This window comes from Cinclus cinclus, chromosome Z (genome assembly GCF_963662255.1).
Source record: "Cinclus cinclus chromosome Z, bCinCin1.1, whole genome shotgun sequence".
NCBI lineage: Eukaryota > Metazoa > Chordata > Aves > Passeriformes > Cinclidae > Cinclus > Cinclus cinclus.
Genome location: NC_085084.1, coordinates 82,839,104 through 82,865,182, shown reverse-complemented (window position 1 = coordinate 82,865,182; position 26,079 = coordinate 82,839,104). Strand labels below are relative to the sequence as shown.

The window sequence follows — 26,079 nt, the reverse complement described above, 5'->3', positions numbered from 1 at the left end:
GAAGGTGTTGAAAAATTCTTCTAAGTTTAGCACATGGTGTGTGATCCCTATATCTGTGGGTAATGTTTGGTTTTGTACCATCCAGCGCTTAGTACACATTCCAGAGATTAATGTGGCCTTGTGTTAACTCCCTGCATCTGTGACTAATAAGTTTTGTGCCAGTTAACACATCCTTGTTTGCTTCCCCCAGTGATTATTATGTACTGGGAGATATCTTAGTTTTGAGAAAAGAGATGGAGTGCCAGAGCAAAGAATGATAAAAAGATGTTTGCCACAACCTGGACACATACTTGATATGTTCTCTAGGAAAGAAGATTCACCAGAAGATCCAGGATCATAAGAGAGAATTTTGAGGAATGTGATGTTCCAAAATGATCACCAAAAATCCCCAAAAGACCCCTACTCATATCCCAATAACTTACCAGAAATAATAAGCATATATTCATTGATGCAGGAAGTGTAATGAAAATGTAATAGAAATATGTCATGTATTAGTTTCATGTGTGGTCTGTTCGGTTACTGCTCATGCTTTGAGGTGAAATTCCCATGCATCCAGCATTGCTAGGAAAGCAATTTTGTCTTTCCAACTAAGTAAATTGTTTGGAGGGTTTATTTCACAGCTTTTGGTGATAGCATTAGATCATGTACAAGGTCATCAGGAGGAAATGGGAGCATGGAGAGGAAGGCAGATGCCTACCCTGAAGCTACGAGGAAATTCAGTTTTCCTGGCAAGTAAAATCCACTTAGGATGGATATGTTTGAAGGCTTTATGTGCCCTGTGTTTTCTGCAGAGCCCTGCCATGCACTGGTGGGGTGCAGGCCATGTGCTGCATGCTGGCACGATGCTGACTGCTGCAGCCACCCTGCCTGCTCCTATTCCCTTCCCTTCCTCGTGTTTCATCTCTTCTTGATTGACCCATCATGATGTACTGCTGCAAAAATGGGAATAACAGAACACATGAGCCGTAGCTGTACTCCAAACTGGGATTTGTGCAACCAGTCTGGTTCATACTGGTCCAGAAAAACTGATTTTGTGAGTAGTGCCAAGGCCTCCAGCCCTGTCTTTGCACTGCTTGTTTAATTTTCAGTGCCAAGCTCCTGTGGGCTGCCAGTAGCAGAGCACTCAAGCTCAGTTTCCCAATCTGTTTTCCCAGGTGGTGGTTTACTGCCCTTTCACTGGGATTGAGCAAACCTTCCCGTGTGGGAAGTGGCTGGATGAAGATGAAGGGGATGGTCTCATAGAGCGGGAACTCTACGAAATGGTCTCCCTGCGCCAGAAAAGACTGAAAAGTAGGTGGAAGTGTCCAGGAGCCTCCTGTGACCATCACCCCTCCTCCCACCAGCAACACCCCCTGAGTGTCACCTGAGTGACATGGATAAGGTCAAGGAGAGGTTCAGGTGGATGCAGTCACTGGATCACAGAATGGTTTGGGTTTGGAAATGGCATTTAAAGGTAATGTAATTTCAACTCCCCTACCATGGGCAGGGACAACTTCCACTATCCCAGACTGATCCAAGCCTCATCCAACCTGGCCTTGAATATTCCCAGAGATGGAGAAACCACAGCTGCTCTGGGCACCCTGTGCCAGGGCCTGCCCACCCTCCCAGCCAGCAATTCCCAATTCCCAATATCCCATCCATCCCTGCCCTCTGCCACTGGAAGCCATTGCCCGTGTCCTGTCCCTGCATGCCTTGTCCCCAGTCCCTGTCCAGCTCTCCTGGAGCCCCTTCAGGCCCTGCCAGGGGCTCTGAGCTCTCCCTGGAGCCTTCTCTTGTGCAGCTGAGCACCCCCAGCTCTGCCAGGCTGGCTCCAGAGCAGAGGGGCTCCAGCCCTGGAGCATCTCCGTGCCCTCCTCTGGACTGGCTCCAACAGCTTGACATCCTTCAGATGCTGGGACATGAATTTCAGCTTTGAAAGTACTGATTTAGGGGAGTTAAAAATTAAACTCCTACAATATTTTGAAGAATTATACTCCTTTGCTTAAGGCCCACTGGGCTTAGGGCTGCCTCAGACATCATCTTACCTTTTGCAGACAAGCCAGGCTACTTTGCTCATCACTATAGAAGCAAAGCTTCCTAATTCTAGATGGAAACAAAATATAATAAGGAGACAAACCTTGGTGTTGGAGGGGAGGGGGAATGGGAAATAACACACAATTCTTCCTGTTGGCTTCACCTATTTTTATTTCCTTAGAGAAATAACAGGTCTAAACGTGCCTCCTGAGGCAGGGCTTGCTGGATATGGAGCCTTTTCTCTAGAGAGAGGAAATGGCACACATTTGCTGGGAGAACTGCTCTGCGCTGTGTGGGCATGTTCATCCATCCCCACACACTCCAGCACCAGCCAAACACATGTGTAAACAGAATATTTTAATTAGGATAACAGACACCCTTTAATCCGAGAGTGCTTCGGGTGGGCTCCTGCTTAAACAGCAGGTCATTTGAATAAGCTTTATCTAAATGTTAGTCAGTGCTGTAACCATACTGCACCTCCAGCACGGTCCATTTAGCTAAAGCATCTGCAACCTTTAACCCCCTATTATCAACCCTGATTGTTATTGACAGGCTAATTCCCTCACTGCTGCAGTGCAGGAGATAGACAGGGAGCATTAGCCTTGAGAAATCCGTGACCTTTAGCTGCCAGTTTATACAAGTGTAAGACTCAGAGTTAGAAAAGGCCTATTATGTCATCTCGCCTACCTCCCTGTGCATACAGGACTGTCCCTCTCTGTGGAGATGATCAAAGCTGGCCTGAACCTCACTTGGGGTATCCATGGTGAAACGTCTCCCAGCACAGCATCCAGAAGCTGCTCCCGCAGCAGATTGCAGCTCCATGTGCAGCTTGTATTTATTCTGGGGTGGGTTTTTTTTTTTTTTACTCCCTCCTCTCCTTATCTTGAATGTTATCCTGGAAACTGTTGTGCCAGGTCTTGTCCTCCCTGGTGTTTGTGCCCTGGGGAATATTTGCCCTGGCTCTGAGAATTCCCAAAGTGCCTGGATACCTAGATGTGAAAGGATGGGAATGGGAGGATGCTCCCAGCAAGCCCTGGGAGGATGATGATGGGTATTTGGGGACATGCCTGGCCTTCTCCAGCAGCTGCAGCCCTAGCTCAGCCACATCTCCCCTAGTGTGGTTTCTCCCTGATAGCCCTCTATCAGCATTTAATTGTGGTCCAAAGTCCTGTTTCCCCTTCCATGCACGCTTCACTCCTCCTTTCCCTCAGCCAGAGGTCATGGAGGCCACACCAGAGAGATGAGAGCAGTATTTGGTGTCTGAATTGCACTTGTAGCTTTCCCCAGGGAGAGCAGGCTTCTCCATCACCTGCCATCCACAGACTTTGCTTCATTTCTGCTCATCTAAAACTTGTTGGTGCTTTTCAGAGAGGAGTGGTCATGAACATTTTGTATATTATTAAAACAGGGGCAACATTTTTTCTGAGGTCTCTTTTCCCCTCATTTTTTTTCCAGCAGCTCTCTTCTCTTTTTCATATAGTCAAACATTGAGTAGGCCAGTAAAAATCTAATTTATATGCATGCCATCATATTTTTATATTCCATTCTGGGCTCTGAAGGTCAAGACATACTAACGTGGGCTTGGGTGTACTGAAAGGGTTAGCAATTCTCTCATTAAGATTTGTTAATAATTCAGCTGATGTCTGAGTGGGGAAAGAAGGCTGTTCCTTCTCTTGTAGGTGCTGCAAGGCCTGCAGAAGTGACATACATTATTGTCAATAAAATATGCTGATAAGGGGGTCTTGAGAGGAAATAATGTCACTTTTATGTATGCAACATTATTCTGGTATGAAAATGGGTGTAAAGTTGCTGCAGGTAGACTGGACTTACAGTAAAAATGTTGGATCAAGACTCGAGATAAAAATCTTGCAGGGTGGCCACAATCTTAGGGTATTCCATGTAGTACAAAAAATGGTGTTAACTGAAGTCGTGTCAAATTTAGGCATTTAAATAATTCAAAACCTTTTGGAAAATATCTTGACACTACTCTGAGCGTGTTTGTCCCACATGATGCAGTCTCACTAGGGATGGATACCTGAGTGGGCTTTGAGACAGCCTGTTCTGCAAGAAGCATTTTTGGGATAATTAGTCCAGCCCCTGGAGGCTCATTAACTCAGGATCAGGTGATAACGTGTCTGTGTCCTATTCCTCCTTGTTCCAGACACAGATCAGACAAGTTTTTAGGAGCTACCTGGAGCTGCATTGCACCATGCACAAGTAACTGGAGACCCCTTCTCACTGACAAAAAAAAAAAAAAGAATATTTCCCTGACTTTATGGTCATTGAAGCTTGAGTTGTAGGCATTTGACAAGCGAACTGCAGCTACAGGGTTGGGTCACAACTCTGCAGTGCCTCGTCAGTAGAGTTTAACAAGAGAATATGGTTCACCTGAAAAGAGGTTGTTTATGTTTTACTCATTTTCTTTTAAATGAAATTGCAGAATTGTATTTCCACTCTCATTCCTGCTTGTCATGCAGCAGCTGATCACGTTTGTGCAGAAAAGGATGAAAGGTCTTTGTCTTTTTTCATTCTACCCTCTCTACCTACACTGGGAAAACAATGATAATTATGTTTTTCACCTGGTCACCCTATAAAAATTATTAAAACAAGTATCTTTAACCTTTCTTTCTAGAAAATCCCTGGTCTCTGTGGATCTGGACAAGTGACATTAAAAATGCAGGAACAGATGCCACCATCTTCTTCCAGATTTATGGAGATAAAGGGAAGTCAGATGAGATTAAGCTAGACAACAATTCAGACAACTTTGAGACTGGACAGACTGACAAATTCATGGTATGAATCTTGTGCAAGTGGTAGATTTGGGTGGGTGTTGTTTTCCAGGGCTTTAGCTTCAATCCTGGGCAGAAAATCATCAGTATGAGATTTTTGCTCCATTAGATCCTTCTAAAGTTGAGAAGTCACTCCATTTGGTGGTGATTAAAATTATTTACTTGCCTATGGATATGGCTTTTCTTCCCAAAACAGGGAATGGGCTGATATTTTTGACTTCTCTCTGATTCAGCTCTTACAAGATGTTCAGAGGTGCCCTTTGTGTGTGTGCTTTGCTGACTTACAAAAATGGATATTGCACCTTTTTTACCCATTTACAGATAGAGCTTCCTGATCTTGGCACCTTTTATAAGCTCCGGATATGGCACGAGAAAAGAAATCCCTTTGCTGGCTGGCATCTGAATAAGGTGAGGGGACAGCAAGGGAAGGTAGACCTGGAAAGGCCTGGAAAGGCAGGCTGGTGGCAGAGGTCTGCAGTGCCAGTCCTGGGTCACTGTGTTCCCCAGCTGGCAGCTGAGCTTGATGTGCAGTGCTCTGAGGTGCCTGCCCTGCCAGAGGACAAGACAGAATGGAATAAAGTGCACCAGGGAAGGATTAGATTGAACATTAGGGACAATTCCTTCATGGAAAGGGTTGTCCAGCCCTGCACAAGTTGCCCAGGGCAGCGGTGCAGTCCCCGTTAATGGAGGGATTTCAGAGTCGTGTGGCTGTGGCACTTGGGGACACGGGTCAGTGGTGGCCTGGGCAGTGCTGGGGAATGGTTGGACTCGATGATCCTGGAGGGCTTTTCCAACCTAAAATGATTGTGTGATTTTGTGTGTGGGAAATGAGAGCAATGGGGAGAGTCAGCTCCCAACAACCCAGACTGATGGTAAAAATCCCATTTTCCCACCCTTCCCATGTCAGACAACTGATGTACTCATCTCACTCCTACCAGGGGTTTCTTCCTTGCTCTTTGGAAAACTTCCTATTCTTAGACACCACTACTGTATAGAAAGACAAACCCCACTCCTTGTTTACAATTCCCATAATAAAAACAATCAAAACCCTGATTCCAGCAGAGATTGCACATTGCAGCATCACCTGCCCTGCTGGCAGCCCTGTGATGGGGAGTGAACTCCTGCAGGCTGGAGGGGGCCATGGAGACTGCAGAGGAGAGCAGCCCTGCACTGTGTGGGAGATGGCAAGGGTGACCTGCTTGATCTTCACTCACACGTCCTTTGCTCTACCAGCATGAATTACCATGCTGTCACCCCTCACCTGGATTGTCTGGACAGCAGGTCCACCTCTAAGCTTCACCCCTGCTCCTCCTGAACAGCTTGGCTGGCATTCTCTGCACTTAGCAAAACACACATTTTGCTCAGCATCTGTAAATAAGTGTGTTGGTAAATCAGAGTTTACCACTTGGAGCTTTTCCTTGGGCTCCTCTAATGTGCTTTGACAGATCCTGCTCTCCTGCATTGTCATAGAGCTGTGAAACCATCCACTGCCAACACCCATCTCCAGGGGTAGGAGGGAATCATATGCTGCTGTTGTCACCATATGGTGGGAGAAGGTTTCTGTTTGGAGTCTTTTATGACAAAGAAATTGCTGGTCAGATTTTAGGTCACTGCAATCATCCCTATTAGTTTGTTCACAGATGATGAGCAAGAAAATTTGTATCTTCCACAGCTGTATATTTCCCTGTGGTATCTTTCTTTCCTGCAAAAAATTATGTTCAGGTAGGACAAGTGGTAACTTAGAGTGTGTCCAGGATTCCCTTTTGGCCAAACTGCCTAAGTAAACCTGGTTAAGGTGCATGAAACGAATTGATGAATGGTTGGACTCATTTTAGGCCTTTTTCAACCTAAATGATTCTATGATTCTGTGGCTTTAGGAAAATTAGTCTGTCCATATACACACAGTCTGATGTTTTCTGGATACATCAGGCTCATGGCACATGAATCCCATCATTTGTGCATCCATTGTAGCACCTAGGAAATGAGATGAAACCTGAATGATGCTTTGTTCCAGTCCTCCCACATTTCATGCCTGGTTTGATTCGTATTGGGTCAGGCTTCCCTTCTCTATCACAAAATGTAAAACAGCCACACTGGTCAGTCCAAAAGGCTGTCGAGCTCAGCATCCTCTCTCTTGTTTCACATAAGGTTGTGGTCTTAGAAGTGTAAGAAAAAAAGACAAGCATTTATGATACTTCCTCCTAACATTCATTCAAGTTTTGACAACTAGTTGGACACTTACTTCCTAAACTGGTCAACCAAACAGAAGCAGGTTTATTATTCCAGTTATTAGTTCAAAATTTCCAGCCTCCCCTTGAACATTTAAACTTTCAGCAACCTTAATAGTCTTGGCAAGGATTTCACAGGATGATTGTGGGATTTTTTTGTTTTTTTTTTTTCCTTAGAATTTTGTTCCACAGGCATAATTTGATGCCCTGTATTTCTTGAGGCAGAAGAGGGAACAGCTGATCCCTCTCTGCCTTCTTAATTGTCACCTGTGGTTTTGTGATTTTACAGACCTCTTCATACCCTTATTTTACACAGTTCAACAGACAACTGCAGAACACCACCTTATTTGCTCATTACTCCTTTGGGAGCCACTGCCGATATTTTTTCAGGGCTCCTGCAATTTTTTTTGCGTGTTTGTTTTCCTCAGTGCATTGATTCTCATCAGCAAGAAACAGTAGCACAAGCCCCATCCCCAGTTTGCTTCTTGGGGTTGTAGAGTGGCACGTGATGAGTCATTTGCAGAGCCACAGAATCCCTCAAAAATTCCTCAATGCCATGGAATGATAGGAGAAAGGAGGAATGAAAAGCCATCAGCTGCGACAGACTTTCCTCCATGCATCAGTACAGTGCACAAGCTGGACAGTCTCATTATTAATGTGTTTTATTTCTCTGCTGCTACCTACTCTTGCCTCCCTGGCAAAAACCTGTCAGGATCTTGTTGCTTTTTTGCCTTTAAGCCTCTGAACTCATGTGGTGTTTTGGTTTAATGAAGGTAACTCTGCTGAAAACGCTGACAAAAGAAAAATACTCATTCAACTGCGGCCGCTGGCTAGATATAAATGAAGAGGACAATGAGATCGTGAGGGAGCTCCCTGCTGAGGGATCTCTGGTGACTGAAGTCATGCCAGGTGAGACCCACAGGCTCTGTGCAGACACTTGCTTAGGACCTGAATAGAAAGAAACCCTCTTTGTGTGAGAGATGTGCACGCAGACTGATGCAATTCAATTAACTTCACTTTCTGGCACTTTCTGCAGTATTTTCTGTGTGCATCATTAGCTGCATGAAGCCTGAGAAATACCAGCCCTTTATTAATTTTTTGTTGTTGTTGTTGTTTTTGGAGCAGGTTTCTCTGTGGTGGGAAATGGGAGAATTCTGACTATAGCACAATGTTTCCAAGGCTTGGGATTTTTAAACTTGTAATTTTTTTCGGGTCTCCCTAAAAATGTGAAATTCAAGGTTTGAGGAATATTCACGGAAAGCAAGCTTAGCTGAAATGCAATCTAAAATTTGGCAATCATATTTTGGGCTCTAAAGTTTTATTTAGTTATATGCAAATTTTTGCAGCTGTATGTATAAATATATAGTAAGTTGCACAGCACATTGATGTGTGCATATGCATCTTTCAGTACATATGAGCAATCCAAACTATTTATTCTTTTAATTGAACTGGAGATTTAATTAAGGAACCCTGCAGAACTTTGCCCTGGCTTCCTGGAGTGGCCACTTCTGCCTTGACCTTGTGTCACAAGAATTAAATCTACTTAGACAGAGAGTTTAGGAGAGCAGAACATCTCAAGGTAACCGGTGGGATTTTCCATTTTTGTACTAAAGCACCCACACTCTGTAGACCTTGAATCCCCCGTTTTCTGAAATTTCTGATTCTGACGTTGGTGATCTGCATGCAGTGGAGCAGTTACTCAGAAGAGGAAGAGTAATTGTAATTGCAGATGTTATTAAAATGTAAATAAACCTTGTTTTGAAATGTATTTTTAATCAGCTGTGGAGAGGGCAGCTTGAACCCTCACTCAGGCACTTTCCAGTGTGGAGAATTTGTGCTGAGCAGAGGTGAGATGCAGCACCTCCATGTTGAGCTTGCAGGTGGATTTTAGAGGGAGGGTGGGAGCACTCTTTCTTGTCCCTTCACCAAGCTGGAGCAAAGGGAATCTCTCTCAAAAGCTGGAAGCTATGGACTGGCTCCTTGTCATGTTATTTCTTCCTATAAATCCTTCACCCAGTGGGATGGGAGGGCAGAGAGGAGGGCATGGGCAGGGGAGGAATGTGGCAGATCAAAATCTATCCAGGAAAACTGTATAACGACCTTAAAGGTGAAAAGCAGGCAAGAAAATTCAACTTCCTGCATAAAGTTTGGACTCTTGGAGGGATGATCTTGGGAGTCTTTTCCTACCTTTATGATGTAATGATTTTATGATTCTATGATCATAACCATCCCAAGGGGATGGGGCCAGCTGGGCCTGTCTTGTCCCATAAATCCAACATGAAGAGCCCATTCCTCAGGTCTCTGAGCGCTTGTCCCTTCCTAACTCTTCTTGTCTGCCTGCCATGGCCCTGGATGCCGAAAATGTTGTTTTCCCCACACACATTGCAAGGTTCCCGACCCCTAGGACCATCTTGAGAAGGCAGAAGGGGAGGTAGCAGAACAGTGGCATTCCACTTCACAAGGTTTTCTTGAAAGGGCCAGGATTTTTGCGTCCTTGTCTGGAGGACTTTTATGGGTTCCCTCAGTGCTTCAGCTCTTTCTATTTTTAGCTTTCCCCCCATATTTCCTAGTGGCAACATGGAAACGTGCACATCAATACACCAGCAGAAGTACCAGCTGGAAGTACGAACCCCTAAAGTTAATTACAAGCCTGCCAAAAATGCAGCAAATTTAAACAGCAATTTCTGGGGCTGTTTCAGTAATTTGTGTCTCCCCAGTGATCAAATACCGGGTGACAGTGTGCACGGGCACGGTGAGTGGCAGTGGCACGGATGCCAACGTCTTTGTTTGCCTCATTGGAGACCAGGGGGACACGGGTGAGCGCGTCCTCTACAACTGCATCAACACCGTCAACAAATTTGAAAAAGGCAATGTAAGTTTGCACAACAGCACCTTGACACAAGGTTTTTTGAAGCATGGAATGATTTAGTATATATTTTTTTTTTAATAATGTGTGTTTGTAAACTCAGATGATTTCCTTGCCAGCTTGGGCTAGGGAAGAGGGAAGAAATAAATCTTGTCAACAGAGCATCATAACAGGTTACAGCTAGAGAGAGGCTTGGGTCGGGGTCAGTGTGCCCTTGCTTGATGTATGCTTGTGAAAGAGTCTTTTGGTTTGGTCCCCAGCTAAGTTCTGACTGCTCAAGTTGCATCTTCAGATTGGGGAAGGCTTCCAGGAAATTTACCAAGAATAAAAGAAAGTCTTTCCCCTTCCATCTAATATAGCAAAAATTTGGCTCCCTGGGGCAAAAGGAGAAAAAAGCATCTTATTTAATGTGGAAGTCAGAACACAAAGCCTAACATGTTTCCTTAATAATTCCTCCAGTCTCCCTCAACCATGCTGCACTCAATTTTATGTCTTATTTGCAAACTGATTTTCAATATATTTTTGTCTGTCCATGTCCGGAATGAGGGGGGTGGAAATGGATTGAAATGAAGACAGAGTTTATGCCCTGGAAAGCTGGAGATAATGAAGAAGTCGAATAGTAGTTAAAGCCCTTGCAGCATTGGCAGTATCAGCAAGCAAATAGTTTGGTGATCTGATCTATAGGGTCAAGCTACTTAATATGTATCCCATTTTGGATCTCTAGGGTTCAACTTAGACTGGTAAATTGTAATCAATATCTCCAGAAGGAGATTTTGAGAATCTGATCACAGAACTCTGCAGATTTCCCATCTCTCATGTCATTATTTGATTGAAGGTTCAGAGTGGAAAGAAAATGAAGATAAAAGGAGGTCACGTTTTCAAAATAGACCATTGAATTTAGGCTTCTGAAATATGCATTAGCACTTTGAATTTGCCTTTGAGTGTCCAGTATTTCCAATTCTTCACTGAAATCACTGAGCTCTTCTAGACTTTAAAAGAATTTTCATCAAGTATTTCTTCTGCTTTTAAGATCTGTCTGTGGAAACATGGCAATTATATTGCATGAGAGTCCATTCTGGTTCTAAATTATATATAGGTTTACATAAATGGACTTTGCAAACATCTTTTTTTGCCTATGCATTGACATTATAGATATTTTAGTTTTAAACGGTAGATCCAAGCTGTCATTTGATGAAGTCTGTGTTTGTCAAAATGAGTTGTGTTTTGGTGCTGAAGACTGTTTCACTGCAGTTCCAAAGAAAGATGCTTGGTTTGCAGAGAATATAAATATTTTGAACACAGATAATGGCCATTTTATGTCCAGACTGGATGAGACTTGGATCCATTTCAACTAATGGAAGGTGTCCCTGCCCATGTCAGGTCCCTTTAACATCCCTTCCAACCCAAACTATTCTGGGGTTCTGTGATGATTCTGTGGTCTTAACTCACAAAATTAAGTTGTAGGCTAACTTGTACGAAAGAGGATAAAAAGGGAAAAATAATTGTGGCAATCAGATGATGTGGTTAACAGTATGCAGATGACATAAACCAAACTGGAGCCTATTAGTGAAAACTGCTCTCCTGGCATGAGGAGCTGAAAGCTGGTGAATGAATGGGAAGTTGTTTAAGAATTGATCCTGACAAACTTAGAGCTCATATATTCAAGAGGCTGAATGAGTATATCTACACTGATTAACTCAGATACCCTGCTAAAAAGAAAGGTTGCTAAGTCAGTATGGTCTCTAATCTACAGCTACTTAAGCCAATAGTACCTTGATTACCAATTTAACTGAAAAAGTTTGCCTGCAGATGCAAACTAACAGCCTATGTATAAAGTAAGATCTAAAGATGCCTCTAAATTTGGTGTTTGCCCTGTCATGGTTCCAGTTAGTTACTTACTCATTAATTTATATCAGCCCTTAATAAGTAAGGTGAACATCAGGACTAATGAATTAAATTACATTGACTTGGACTGAGTCGGGGAGGTTTTGATGCCTTAAATCCCCAATTCAGCAGCTTTGAGTGTGTAAGTAACATTGACATATGCAAGCCCACCATTAACACTTTAAGTAGTGGCAAAATTCTGTCTCCATTCTGAAGGTCAGTTTGGAGTCCTGAATGATGACATAAATATTATAGTTTTAATAAATTCCAGTATTTGCATAAATACTGCCTTGCCACCATTCTTCCTGGGAGCTGGCTGGATATATGAGTGCTTTTGAGAGATGAAGAACAACCAAAAGACAGTGATTGTCTTTTTCTTACCTAAGAAAGACATCTCAGCCAGATGGCAACCAAAGAAGTCATGTCTCCTTGTTGGGCTAAACACTGCAGATATGCTATGTGTTTACACCCAGTATTGCCATGCACAAGCCATGGGTGTGCATCTGTACATGGGCCACAGATTTTGCCTGGCCTGGTTCCCAGAGGAGTAACTCACTCTCTTAATGCACTTCCCTTCTTTTATCCATCAGAGATTGTTGGTCCTGTTGACTGTTGACAGAGCTCTGCTCTTGAGGGGCCATCCCTTGGGTGTGTAGGTTGGTTATTTGAGCTTTTTATTTCCACGGGGGGGGGGAGGGGGGGGAAGAGAAAAAAGAAAAAAAAACATTAAATCCATGTCTCTTGTTGGGGTATTGAGGGTATTTATCTGCTGGGTTTTGTTCACACCATCTCATGGAACAGCTGGAAATCACTTTGTGCAGCCCTGCCCATACTGGCATGCCAGGAAATTAAATGGGGTTAAATTGTGCTGGGTAGTCAATGCTGCCTGGCTTTAACACAGTGTAATGACTTTGAACTATACCTCCAAACACCTCCATAGATTTTGTCTTCTTCTGACTTCTCAGAAAGCTTATATCAGAGCAGGGGTTTGAACTTGGATTTCGTGCCTCTCTGTATGAATGTCTAATAATCAAATTCTTTTTTTTTCAGTTGTGGAGGGCATGCAATGACATGGCAGATTTAAAATGCTGGCAGATCATATATTTACAAATCTAACCTTACACAGCTAGCACAAATATTCAAGCTTTTTATTCTTTGGTAAAATTGTACATTCTCCTTCGTCTCGGAAGAATTATCTTGCAGCATGCTGATGATGTTGGTTTGATTGCAATAATAAATTTGAGTTGTTTGTTTGCTTTTAAGGAGAAATATTGCCTTACCTTTTTTATTCTCCTCCTCAAAGGCCGATGAATTCTTCATTGAAGCAGTAACGCTGAAGCAGGTGAGGAGGGTGAGGATAGGGCATGATGGCAAAGGAGGAAGCAGTGGCTGGTACCTTGCCAAAGTGATAGTGAGGGAAGAAGGACAGCCAGAAAGTGAGGCTGTGGAATTCCCCTGCTACAGGTACTGGAAACAATGCTTGCAAATTAAGTCTCTACCTCTGCATTTGCCAGACTTTGAAGAGCCTAGCTGTTGGTCCATGACTGGAATTTTTTGAGCACAGCTTAATCCCTTTTATTTATTCATTTGCTCATTTATTTTTTGCTAAGCCTGAGAGCAAAGAGTGTGTTTTGGGAGGTTTAAGATACAGCTAACTCCCCTTACCAAATGATCGGCAATCTGGATTGTGAACTCCTCAGCAATTAGCTCAGTAATGCAGAGAATTTCCAAAAGACAAAATGCAACCTTCCAGCACCACACCAAGTGCCACTGAATTGCCTGCTGCAGAAACACACTCTGCAGTCTGCTGATGTTACTGCCTGTAACGAGGTTCTGTTCCCTCACATGCACATCCCATCTTTTGGGAGCAATGGGATGCCATTTTTGTGTTGGGAGCATGCAAAATTATTATGTTGTTATCTCTAGAACTCCCTGAATGAGGGGAAATGCATATCATACAGACAGAGATAGTGGTAGGGCAGAAGGCTGTGGCTTACCCCTTTTGGGGAGTTATAAGTGTAGTCTACTCTTCCCTAAACAATCAAGTGGCCAAGAGAAATGTGCTGTACTGAGGCTGCCTGTGGGGAACAAGATGCATGATCTGTCCTGGCACTAACTGGGGTCTGCCTCAACACTGCAGCACAAACTAGAGAGAACTGGGTGGAAACATTAAAGATTAACTCTAGTGTAGTCTCACTTACCCTCTCAGGAAGTCCACCCTGTAGGATGGACATCCAGTGAACTCCATTTAAGAACGAGTATACCTGTTCTAAAAAGTCATCTCCCAGGGACCAGTGGAATTGTAAAACTCGAACACAATTATTTTAAAATTGAAGACAAAGGTAAAGCCTCCAAGCTGGCTCCTTGTCTCTTGAAAGAACTCCACTATGATGAGGGGAGACAAATACAAAACAGGAGCCAGCCCCAGCCTTTTGGCATTGCTAAAGCACCATATCACATCTGAAATAAATTCACGATGGAGAGATCACGGAGCAGCAGATACAATGTCATCTTGGTTGTGAAAAGAAAGCCATCCTCTCCCTTCTCAAAGAGCAAACAGCCACGTAGTCATTGCTGCCTTTTGATCCATATTTAACAACCATATGTTTCACTGAGTTAAGCAAGCAAGCTAGACAGGCTTTTTCCTAGGACATGAAGTGTCCATGTGAAGGGCTGTTTCGCTCAGACTCTTCAGAGATATTTCTGTGTCTAACTGCACACAGCAGCTGGCTCCTTTTAGAGATTTCCTTTTTGAATTGTCTCCTTATGTGACTGCTACACTGGGTGTCTTCCATCAGCTCGGAGTGACCCACTTCCCCTTCAGTTTGCACCTGTGGATCAGGAACACCCGTGGGCATTCCCCTCAGGCCAGGGATGGGAAAAGGACAGAGAGGAAAACCCAAGACCTTATCCCCAAAATATCCATGGTGTACCTTCAGGCTTCAGGTCACCAGCGATGGAATTCCACTCTTCTTATCTTTCTAAATGTCTCTTTTCCCAAGTGATACCACTGTTGCTCTTGTGGCTTTTATTTGCTGTCCTTGTGCCAGCATTATCTCTTTCCTCTCAGATTGGGAAGGTGACATGACTGATCGCCATCAAGCACAGGGACAGCTGCTCCCTCCCATCCCTTTGGTGCCCGTGTCTCCTGGGAGACTGAGGCATCATCGCAGTGTACGGGTGTCGTCATGGAGTCTGGAGAGATCTGAGGGCTAAGGTGCTCACCCACTGCATCCTCCAAGTGAGGGGTAGACACTTCCATGGCCTGCAGCGTTTGGATGTTCCTCTCCACTCCTGTAGGCCAAGGACAGCTTTGGCAGGAGCTCAGGGAGTCCTGCTTCACCTGCCTCTTCAGGGGCAAGACGCTGAATAAAGATTTGTCCAGCAAGAGGCAATGCAAATGAGGTTAGTTAGATACCAGGGAAGAGTCTCTTTCTGCTTGGCCAGTAGACATGTTGTTCTTACTGCCTTTTTCTCCAAGACTTGATGAACTTCCACTCTTCTACACAGCACAATTACACGGTCTGGAGAAAACACCTTTTGCTGCTGGGTTCATACGGAAAGCTACTCCATTGACCCTGTGACACTCAGATGCTCCTGTGAGACAGCTAGGGGACAAAATGACTTACAACAGAAACACATCTCACCTGTGCAGGAAGCTCCACAGGCTCCTTACCTCTGTGCAGACCAGGTTGCAACACACATGGGGAACAGATACTCTATCTATGAAAAAGCTGCCTAGCCAGCTTCCTTTCAAACTGATATCTTTAACACACCCTCACTGATCTTCATTGTAGAACTTGTTGAAGTCCCTCTGCTCTTGTTTTTAACATATTTATATACACAACTACATTTTGCCTTTTAGTTTGAAACCTTTTCTGCAACTCCATAGGAACATCTATCACTTAGTAACCACAAGAGCTCTGTAAGAACAACTGTCTTTGTTGTACAAGGGAGCTAGCAGAGATAAAGAGAAGCTAAGTGGATTAATTGTGAGTTTGTGTCAGATTCAGGAAGAGCATTGAGAAATAACGACTCCCAGGCCTGTGCTTTCAACTCTTTAAACAGTTGGCTTAGAGTCAGTGATTTTTAAGGCGGTCATTTGATCTGTGCTTGCAAGAAGTAAATGCAAGTTACTTCCCCAAGCATTATTTGCAGAATTACTAGTACATCACTTGGATGCAGTATTATTCCTCCCTTACGACCACACGGCATTATAATGCCCATGCTTTTAGGAACTGAATACTGAATCATTTTGTGGCATCACTGAAGAGTTTACGCCTTGTAATACCTGATGTGGTTTAAGTATGGTGATGACGAATACTGCTGCAAAGCTCAAGATTAAGGGAGTTCAACTTTTGCCCCAGAAATGGAGCCAAACTTTTTTGAAGACCAGAACTGAGTTCTTCTGGTGTCATTTTCTCCTCAAAGCTCCCTGGAAGTCCAGGAATGGACTAGCTGACATGCTCTAAACCAGCCTATTTTTTATAGTATTTATATCCCAGACAGAAATGAATTTTCAATCAGACAAAGTTGTGAGTTCATGATAGGATAGAATTTTACATGCTATAAATCATTACAACTCCACTGAAATCTTCAGTGATATGTCATTAAATTTTTTTCTCAAACATATGTCCCCCACCATCCTAATTTTTCTCCAGCACAAGCATAAGGGAACACTATTAACTCTCTTAAGAACAGACCATGAATTGGATGATGCACTAGGAGACTCCTGCAAAAGAACATTTATTCAATCAAATGCCAAAAAAATGTTCATCATACAAAGGAGGCAGAGAAACCTCCCTTTCTTGCCTAAAAATAACTGAAATGTCTATCTCTTTTTACACATTTTTGTATATAGGTTATATTAAAGGCGCACACAAATACATATGTGCTTCTGAATCTAATAGATGTGCCAATCATTCTAATTGCACTCAGACTGGTTTCCAAATGCTATATATGATGTCATATTGTATTTTTTCCAGTGTCACCTGACTCTGATCCTCTAGAAATTCTGAAGTAGCTTTCATGTCATATTTCTGTCCTCTTTGAGTTATAATGGTCATAAAGCATCTCTTTAAAACCAAGGATGTGACACAGGACAAGGCTACACCCTTGAAAAAATCCACAGTGACATGTGAATTACATTACACTGAAATCATATAGAGGTTCTGATAAAATAAAATATTTTGACATACCTTTTGTATTAGGGATATGATAGCACTGTGCTGAAATATTCTATTTTCTGCAGCCAGATGTGTCAATCCATTTGTGTTTGGGGTAAGACTATACCCTGGTTTCAATCTGCTGCTCAGTGATATGCTGTTGGAATTACACAGAAGTGAAATTAGGATAGTGATGCATATGTAATGAAAGGAAGGGATACAGTGGCATTGCTTATCCAAATATTTCCTCTGTCACTAATCTTCTTGAGAAAATACTGCTTCTGCTGCTCCTGGGTGTTCTCTTGGCTAAAACAGCACAAGGAGTTTTTAAAGCCACTTCTGCTGATAAACCTCCTTTCCTCCTCCTCCCCAAGATACACTCCTTCTCTGCCATTACTATCTACCAGCACTGGCAGAGAGGATTTTCTTTATCTTGGGGTGTATCCTGCTTTTCTGATTCACTTTTCTCCTCTGTCCTCACTGCTGAAGCAGTTAGCATTTGCTGTGCTGCACACAGAGATCTGTTTCTTGTGGGAAGTATTTTTATCCTGCCACCTCAGCACAGGAGAGATTCACATAGATTTATCACAGATACTCTAAAATGTCAGCAATGGCAAAGGTGACAGAAAACAGCAGCATTTCCACTGGCAGCAGAAACAGCAGCTTGTAGGGCACAAAAAACAGAAGGAGGAGAGAAATGTATCTACCTTGTGAACTTCTGCCTTCCTGAAGGCCATGCTCGGTCCTGGGGTGGTGAAATTCAGGCTTGAATTGTGTGGGTCCTCCCAGTTAACATCCATGTACGCAGAAGAATCTTGACTTTTGGGATGATGTGATCCCCTAACCATTGGATACCTGTCCAAGGATGTGAATCCTGAGCCAGCATCAAGAAACTACATAAGACAAAGGTACTAACGACCAGTTTTAACAGTAAAATAACCTCATCCCTCAGCAGCCCCAAAATATCAATAAAGGTTTCCTTTCTTAAGACAACAAGATGTCTTAGCATGCTCACATTGCAATCTACCCTTGCTCAATTCTTGTCATCAGTTTCATGATTCTTCCCCACAGATTTTTCTGTTCCTCTATCCCACTACATCCCTTAGGCTCTGCTGAGGCACAGCACTACATCAGATGCCCTCATGTGGTGCTGGTGTGATGACCACATGTTCATGTGCTCTTCATCTTCATGCTGACAACCTGAGCTTTTAGCCCTGCCCAAGCCCACCTGCACAAGGCCACCTGCTTTACTGAGAGAAAGGGAAGAATTTGGGTAGAGTGCATACCCCACAACCTCCCAAATCTTAGAGGGAAGATGGGGGCTGGAGACATGTGGCTGTGTGGTGAGACTCCTGTGCACCCTTTTTGCATGAGAACACTGCTGTTCGTGCTTGCAGGACTGGCTGGCTCTATCTCTTCTTTCCTGATGCTGGTTTTTTTTGGGGAGGAGTTGGGTTTTTTGTTCGTTTGTTAGGTTGTTTGGTTTTGGTTTTTTTGCTTTGTTTTGTTTTGTTTTTGTCTGTTTGGGTTTGGGGGCTTTTTGGTTTCTTTTTGTTTGTTGGGGTTTTTTATGGTTTCTTTGTTCTTATTGTTTTCCTCTGGGTGAGAGGAGAGGGGAGAAGATTGAAAATGTAATATTACTTCAGATGGATGAAGTGGAGACATGCCATCCTGGGTCTTCCAAAATATCTGGTCTAACAGGTGATGACTTTGAGTTGTGCTGGCTTTTTTACCAGCGAGGTGCCTCAGGTTTGATCCAGCTCTCAGCTGCTCTCTTTGTTCCTGTCCCCAAATCCTGGTTCTAAGGGTCATTTCCTGGTTTCCATATGTGCTGACTCACTGTCAAAGTCAAAGGTGGAAACTTTGATGGGAAGTGAGCTCCCCTCCTTTTTGGCACACAGGTCAGCCAAGGACAATGTGTGTGTCACAGTCACACTCTGGGAAGTTCATAGGGCACATGGGCTGCATGTGTTTGTGCAGAAGCAGGTCTGCTTTGGTCCAGCTTGGCCACCTTTAAAAATAAACAGTTTCTGGGGATTTGTTATTACTCCTTCTGGTTCTGAAGCCATTTAAATCTCTTCATGACCAGCCAGAGAGTGCTCATTTGTCCTTTTCTCACCCCTGCTGGTTTGAAACTGTATTTTTAGCTGCAAAAGGCATTGCTGCGGATAGATGTGTACCTGGGAACTATGGGCATTCTGGGAACTGCTCAAGCTCTCACAGCACCACTGTGGGAAACCTGACCCTAAACAGATGCTTACAGGAATATACTGTGTGCTGCAGCAGTCTGGGTTTGAAGAGGAAAGTGAGAAACCTCTGGCTCTTGTCATGCAGTTGTTGCTGCAGGGGACATGATGGGGTTGCCAGGTTAGCAATTAGCTCCCCTCTGTTTTGGGAGGGGACTTTTGGAGGGGGACTGAAGAGGGAACCTTTGGGAAGGGCATGTAGTGGTAGGAAATGATCTTCAGCTGAAGGAGGGCAGAGAGATTTGATATTAAGAAGAAATTTTTTACTATCAGAGTGCTGAGGCCCTGGCACAGGGTGCCCAGAGCAGCTGTGGCTGCCCCTGGATCCCTGGAAGTGTCCAAGGTCAGGTTGGACACTGGGGCTTGGAACAACCTGGGATAGTGGAAGATGCCACAGTCCATGGCAGGGGGGGTGGAACTGGGTTGTCTTTACAGTCCCTTCCAATACAAATCATTCTATGATTCCATGATTTTCCTTTCAGATTTTTTTCCCCTTGAAATCATTCTGCAGTTTGCTTTGTGCCCAGCTCCTCTTCTTAATTAGTCTAGTTGGATCTCTAGTGTTGAGTAACATTGCAAATCCTTCCTTTTTGCTGATGCCAGCTGCCTGCACATACCTAGCCCTGAAAATGGAAATAACATAATTCATCCCTTCCCTTTAGTAGTAGAGGCTGCAAGTCCTTCAATGGTCAGTGAAGGTCAATGCTTTCAAGACACTAAGACTGCCTGTTCACAGGAATAACTTGTGGTTTTGGAGTTGGTGCTTTTCAGACAGATGGACATCACAGCAGATGCTTATCTACTGCGAGCAGAGCTCTCACAGTCCCTCTACTTGGAAAAACGGAGATTTAAAATGTGGTTGCCGTATGGTCTGGTCAAGTTCCTGCTAATATAACAGGGATACAGAGCCCTCTAAAAATATATTTTTGATTGTAGTATGGATATGGACTATGTGCAAAGCCAGCACAGATTTTGAAAGGTCTAACAGGTGCTAATTATTCAAAGATAACTTACTTCTGTTTGTAAACCAGATGGCTTGACAAAAATGAGGACGATGGTCAGATTGTCCGAGAATTAGTGCCTGCTGGGGAGTCACCATTGCTAAAAAGTGAGTTCAGCCTGGAAAAAGGAAGGTCTGGGTTTGAGTTGTACATGGATGTGTATATTTGCTTTTTTCTTCTTCATAATTCTTGTCAGTTCCCAGTAAATCTACCAGGCTTATTTTGCCATTCTTATGCAAGAAGCTGCAGCAGGTCATGCTGAGAGAAATGCCTCTGACTCCTAAATTCTGGTTTATGAATGGGATTAATTTGCATATAAGAACATAATTGCAGCATTGTATATGTAGATAGAAACATCGATTTTTAAAGTTGCAATTTGTTTGAGAACTGCTTTCTTGTATATCTTTATCTGAATGATCTTGAATTGCCACTGTTTTAGTAGAGTAAATTCTTTCAAGTAACTGCATTCTCTGGAGAAAATGGCCAAAAATATTATATTGTCCTTTTCTGGAGAACCAGGGCTCCAATGCGACAATTTTCTTTAGAAAATGTTGCTTGCATAGTGCAGGGTGTTTTGTTAAAAAATATTTTAAAAATAAAAACTTAAAGAAAAAGAAGGGCAAAGTTATTGAATTAAATTGTAAGCATAAAATCGGTGAAATAATCCCATTTGCCTAAGTGCATTTTTATGGCTTGGGTAATCATCTAACAGTGAGAGAGAGGCATACAGAATATTTTTTTTTTTTACTAGTGTACCTTTTGGATCTCTTATTTTTTGGTGAATAATTCCAAGGTGTGACAGCTTCTCCAGCATGGCCCTAAGATGCTGGATGCATTGAAAGGAGGGTAAAGCCCTTTCTGTGTCTGTATCTGGAGCCTTCCATCCCTGTAAGTTGTTTGAAGCCCATTGCCTGGCTGGGCACTGGAAATGCCACTCACATGTCCTTGTTTTGTACATCGATCTCACTCCAGATGTCAGTTATCACATCAGTGTGAAGACAGGAGATATCCCTGGTGCCAGCTCAGATTCCAAAGTTTTCATCAAACTCTACGGTGAAAAAGCAGACTCCAGCAAAGAGCCTCTCTTAGTCTCTGACAATGATCTAGGCAATTATTTTGAACGTGGTCGAGTGGACGAGTTTACTCTAGATATGATGGATATTGGAAAGGTAAGAATTAATTGCAGGTGGCTCTATACTTTGTGCAAGTGTCTAAATTCAGGATCAAAATAAGACTCCATATTGAAGGTGATGAAAGAACTTTTGACATTTACATTGGATATTGAGATACATTTTACATAGATTTTACACCATCTATTGTGCATGATGGCATGTGGGGACGGTTTTAAGTCTATAGTTAAATACATTTATAAATTATTAACATGAACACAGGGGAAGAACACCAGGGTAAGTGGACTGTTTTACATTAAGCATATTCTGTTTTTTCGGGTTTTTTCTGCCCTCTGGGTTTTTGTCTGCTTTTTTTCAAAGATCAACCGAATACTGATTGGACACGATAACGTGGGTCTGCGGTCCGGCTGGTTCCTGGCCAGTGTCCAGATCACAGTTCCAGTCCAGGGAAGGCAGTACATGTTCCCCTGCAACCGATGGCTTGACAAGGATGAGGCTGATGGCAGGGTGGAGGTGGAGGTCTACCCAAGTGAGATTTTGCCTATTGAGAAATGTAAGAGAACACGTGGTGCTTTATAGATAAATATGTATTGCTCTTCAGGGCAAGGCTTAGACACTAAAACCAAAAAGTCACCCTTCCTACGAGCTTGTATTGCTGAGGAAAGTAAACTATTCTCCTCATGTTTTCTGAAAGAGTTGGAAAAACATTACAGAGATTTTCATCTCCTTTTCCTGAGACCATATGAAAAATTTACACCCTGGGCAACACGACACAGCACAAGACAATGTGGTTCTTCACTGCAATATCAGGGAGTTCTTCTTTTTTCTACATTTATCTGTTCCAGTCCTTTTTTCTCTTTATGCACCAGCTCCTGTCCCATCCTGTCTTTATTACCTTGTTTCCTGGAAAGGAGAAGCTGTTTGATAAATAAGTGCCAAATCCCTACTGGCCACTTGACTTTTATCAGTACACCCCTTTTCTTATAAGGCTACAGTTAAAATTTGCTGTCAGATCCTGAGAAAGAATGCTGTGTTTTACCCCTGCTCTCTGTAACTCCCTCCCTTGTACTTTACTAAGGAGATCATTCAACCACTCTATAGTTAGTACTGAAACAAAATTCCCTTTTAAGGCTCTGTTTTGCACCTCTGTGATACTGGCTAATACTTGTAAAAGGAAAACTATTAGGTTAGGTCTCAGAGAAGAGTTCTGTTATCTCACATTTAGTTTGGATAAGAGCAAATGGTCTTCTACATGGACATTTGTTAAGACAAGGTAATTTAATTTCGAACCTGAGCTCCCAGGAATGTTGTTATCTGGGTTTCTCTGCTGATTTAATTGCTTTATTTTTGAACTAGTGATAAACTATGAGGTGTCTGTAGTTACTGGAGACGTGAGAGCCGCAGGCACCAACGCCAAAGTCTTCATGCAGATTTATGGTGAGACTGGCAAAACGGAATTGATCATCTTAGAAAACAGATCCAACAACTTTGAAAGGGGAGCCACAGATATCTTCAAGGTATGATGAAGGCAGTCACTGCCACTTCTAAGAGGGGAAAGGAATGATCAGCCACAGTTGAGATACCAATAGAATAACTGGCTCAACCATACAAAAAAGAAAAAAAAGAAAAGACTTTTCAAGAAAATTGCAGGCCTGAAAGTATCTACTGTCCTCTGTCCATAGTTTTGTAAGGCTTTGTATTTCCTTGTGGGTTTTTGTGTTTTGTGGAGGACTTAGATTTTCTGAGGGGCTACTAGCAAAGTTGTAGTTGAAATTTATGATCTAATAGCAGCATTTGTTGATATTTACTTTCAAAAGGATCTCAAAGGACTTTAAACTTTGGGCCTGGCCCACATGTCATTAGCAATTGTCATTGTGTAGCTGAGGGGAAAAGAAAACACATTTGTATGAGAATATAAGGAATCCTAGGTTTGTCTGTGGTCACACACACACCATTTACTACAGACATCAGCCCTGCAGCTGTAATTCCTGTGAATATGTGAATGTTTCATGGAGTTTGCAGTGCCTGCCACACTGTTCCAGTGGGCACTGCACAGCCCTGGTGCTCAATGTGTGCAGCTAAGTCCTCCAGGGACCAGCATGGTCAGAATTCAGGCTCATATTGCAGAGCCCACACCTCTTTCTGAGCAGCTCAGCAGCAAAGGGAGTGTTTGTAAGGGTGAGAAACCTCCAAGATAACTCAAGGGAGTGAACCAGGACTTGGATAATCCAGTAAGATGTCCTGGGCTGACGAGGCTGCACAATGAGTGTAGATCACAATGTAGTCAGGCATCCTCTCCCCTGGGGACCTTTCTTTCCTGCCTTATTAGCTTGGCGTTTCTGCCCATGGTTTGGGGGACAGGAATGGTCTTAGCAATTGCCCTGATGTGGGATCAGAGCAAAGACAGGATGCTCTGCCAGGACACATGAGAACCACATCCCCTGTACTGAAGGAGAGACCAACATCTGCACAGTGAAGCAGAGTGTCCAGGTGGAAGCAGGATTTAAGGCACATCTGTCACTTGTGCTCACAGCACAAGACTTGGCACAGCAGTGCCCAAGTCTTCTTATGAATTTGCAGTCCCACAGAGGTTGGATCCATCTCAGCAGCTGAGCTAGGAGGTAATTGCTGAAGCTCACCTGAATCATCAAGACTGGGATATTCTTCCAGACTGTCAGTGGCCAAATGGAGGTGTCTTTATGCACAGCTCTACCAGTGTTGTACTATGTATTTTTGAGATCAGTTCTCCTCCTCCTGCCTCATTTTCTTGCTTCACTGAATGGAGCTATTGATGTTTATCTATTTTTAATGAGTTTTGGAGCATTTGAAATTACTAGTACCTTATAAATGTTTGCTTTTTAAAAACTCTCTATAATTTTAAGACTAGGTTTCTCTGATTTTGAAAGAAATAAGCTTTCTAAAATTTATGAGTAGGAGCTATTAGCCAATATCAGATTTATAATAAAGCCATATGTACAGTGTTCTGTTTACATAGTTTTGCTTATATCCTCTCTCTGATATTTATTGCCAGATCTGAAAATTATGCCTATTTCTGTGATATTTTTTATAAGCACACAAGGCAGAAGCTCCAGAGCATTAATAAACAGATCCTCTATCTCTTTCACTATATGAATGTTTACAAAAAGACACGGGCAAAAATAAGATTCTGTGAGCTACATGATAATAGGAAATGCCATCAGTCATGGACAAGGCATGCAGGATGATTACAGTAAATCTAAGGGTAAAGCCATGTAAGGAAAGATATATTCTTTATGCCAGGACAGCAGGATCAATTTTACTTTTGTGATAAGCATCTTGTGTGCAATTGATTTTGTTTTAATCTACAAAACACTTCTAGACTAAAACTTTACATGCCAAGTGCCAGATTTCAGCCTGAAGCAAATGTTTGCAAGTTTTATAACATAAACCCTGCATAATGGCATAAGCAATCATCAAAATCAAGTCATGGGGTGTTGAAGGATTGTGTGGAGTAAAATCTTCTATCCAGCTTCATTAAGTAGTAATCCAGACAGATAATCTAAACCAGGAAGGTTTTGTGTCTGCTGTGCTGACTAGAGGGACGTAAATCTTCTTACTGATCAGCCTTCTGCCTCTGGAGCACTGTAACCACTGATGACTGTATCCTCTCTGCTCACCAGCAAAGTGAGAAAACGCTTCTCTTGTTTTTCCAGAGGAGAAGGAAGGAGAAGGGCACTCCAAACCCACGGCCTGTGTCAGAGACAGGGTTATATGAGTTAACTGCCATTTCACTACACCATTATTACTTCTTGCTGGGTTCATATCCTGTGCTGAGCATGAAAGGCATCTTATTATTAATTTTCAAAATGCCTCATACACTGAGAAGCTGTTAAAACCTGGTGTGATATTATCATATATTCATCTTTAGTGACAACACAGAGACAATAGGTAAGGAGAGCAATGAGGAAGTAGGGAGCTCAATAAATATGGATTTAGCTCCTCTCCTCACCATAGCTGCTCTGAATGTCTTCAGCTTGATCCGTTCCAATGAGATTTGGTAATGGAAAGTATGAAATAGTAAAGCAGGAAGGAAAAAATAAATATAAACTTGCATTAAGAAATTGTTCTTATCCTTGCGTATTTATTTTCTGTGATAGAGGCTGTGCTTCTCATTTTTAAGAATGTGCTTTATGAAATTAAGATTGTCTTCTATTCCCTTGGGTGCTGACTTTCCCTTGGTGGCAGAGAGAGGCTGCAGATGTTGGCAAGATTTATAAGATTCGGATAGGCCATGATGGGACAGGCATTGGGGATGGCTGGTTCCTGGAAAGCGTCACGTTGAAACGCCTGGCCACAAAAATGAAGGAGTCTGATAAAAAGAAGAAGAAAAATAAATCTGATGAGGAGGAAGATGAGGAGACCAAGGAGGAAGAAGGAATGGATGTTTATACATTTGTGGCACATCGCTGGCTGGCTAAGGATGAAGGGGATAAGGAGCTTGTGGTGGAGTTGGTGCCTGATGAAGAATCTGACCTGGAGGGTAAATACCCGAGGGAATGTATTTGTGTGTGTGTGTGAGATCAGGCTGGGGAGGAACAGGATGGTGGATAAACTAAGCATGAAAACTAAACAGAGCATTGAGGAGACAGCCTGCAACTGGAATATCCTAAATTTATATAGGACATATATATAAGTAATACATATCCAGATAGATAGATATAGATATAGATATAGATATAGATATAGATATAGATATAGATATAGATATAGATATAGAT

General features: G+C 42.8%; 1 protein-coding gene across 1 annotated transcript in view; it reads left to right on the top strand.

The window, feature by feature from the left end:
* The window catches only part of LOXHD1 (lipoxygenase homology PLAT domains 1), a 133,068-nt gene that overhangs the window by 33,773 nt on the left and 73,216 nt on the right, over positions 1–26,079 (top strand). The window contains exons 9-19 of the mRNA XM_062513988.1: positions 1,155–1,290; positions 4,646–4,806; positions 5,124–5,210; positions 7,804–7,939; positions 9,748–9,902; positions 13,084–13,244; positions 20,223–20,299; positions 21,165–21,361; positions 21,683–21,875; positions 22,679–22,839; positions 25,547–25,841. Of these exons, the coding sequence (XP_062369972.1) occupies positions 1,155–1,290; positions 4,646–4,806; positions 5,124–5,210; positions 7,804–7,939; positions 9,748–9,902; positions 13,084–13,244; positions 20,223–20,299; positions 21,165–21,361; positions 21,683–21,875; positions 22,679–22,839; positions 25,547–25,841 (1,759 nt within the window). The remainder of the gene's footprint in view (positions 1–1,154; positions 1,291–4,645; positions 4,807–5,123; positions 5,211–7,803; positions 7,940–9,747; positions 9,903–13,083; positions 13,245–20,222; positions 20,300–21,164; positions 21,362–21,682; positions 21,876–22,678; positions 22,840–25,546; positions 25,842–26,079) is intronic.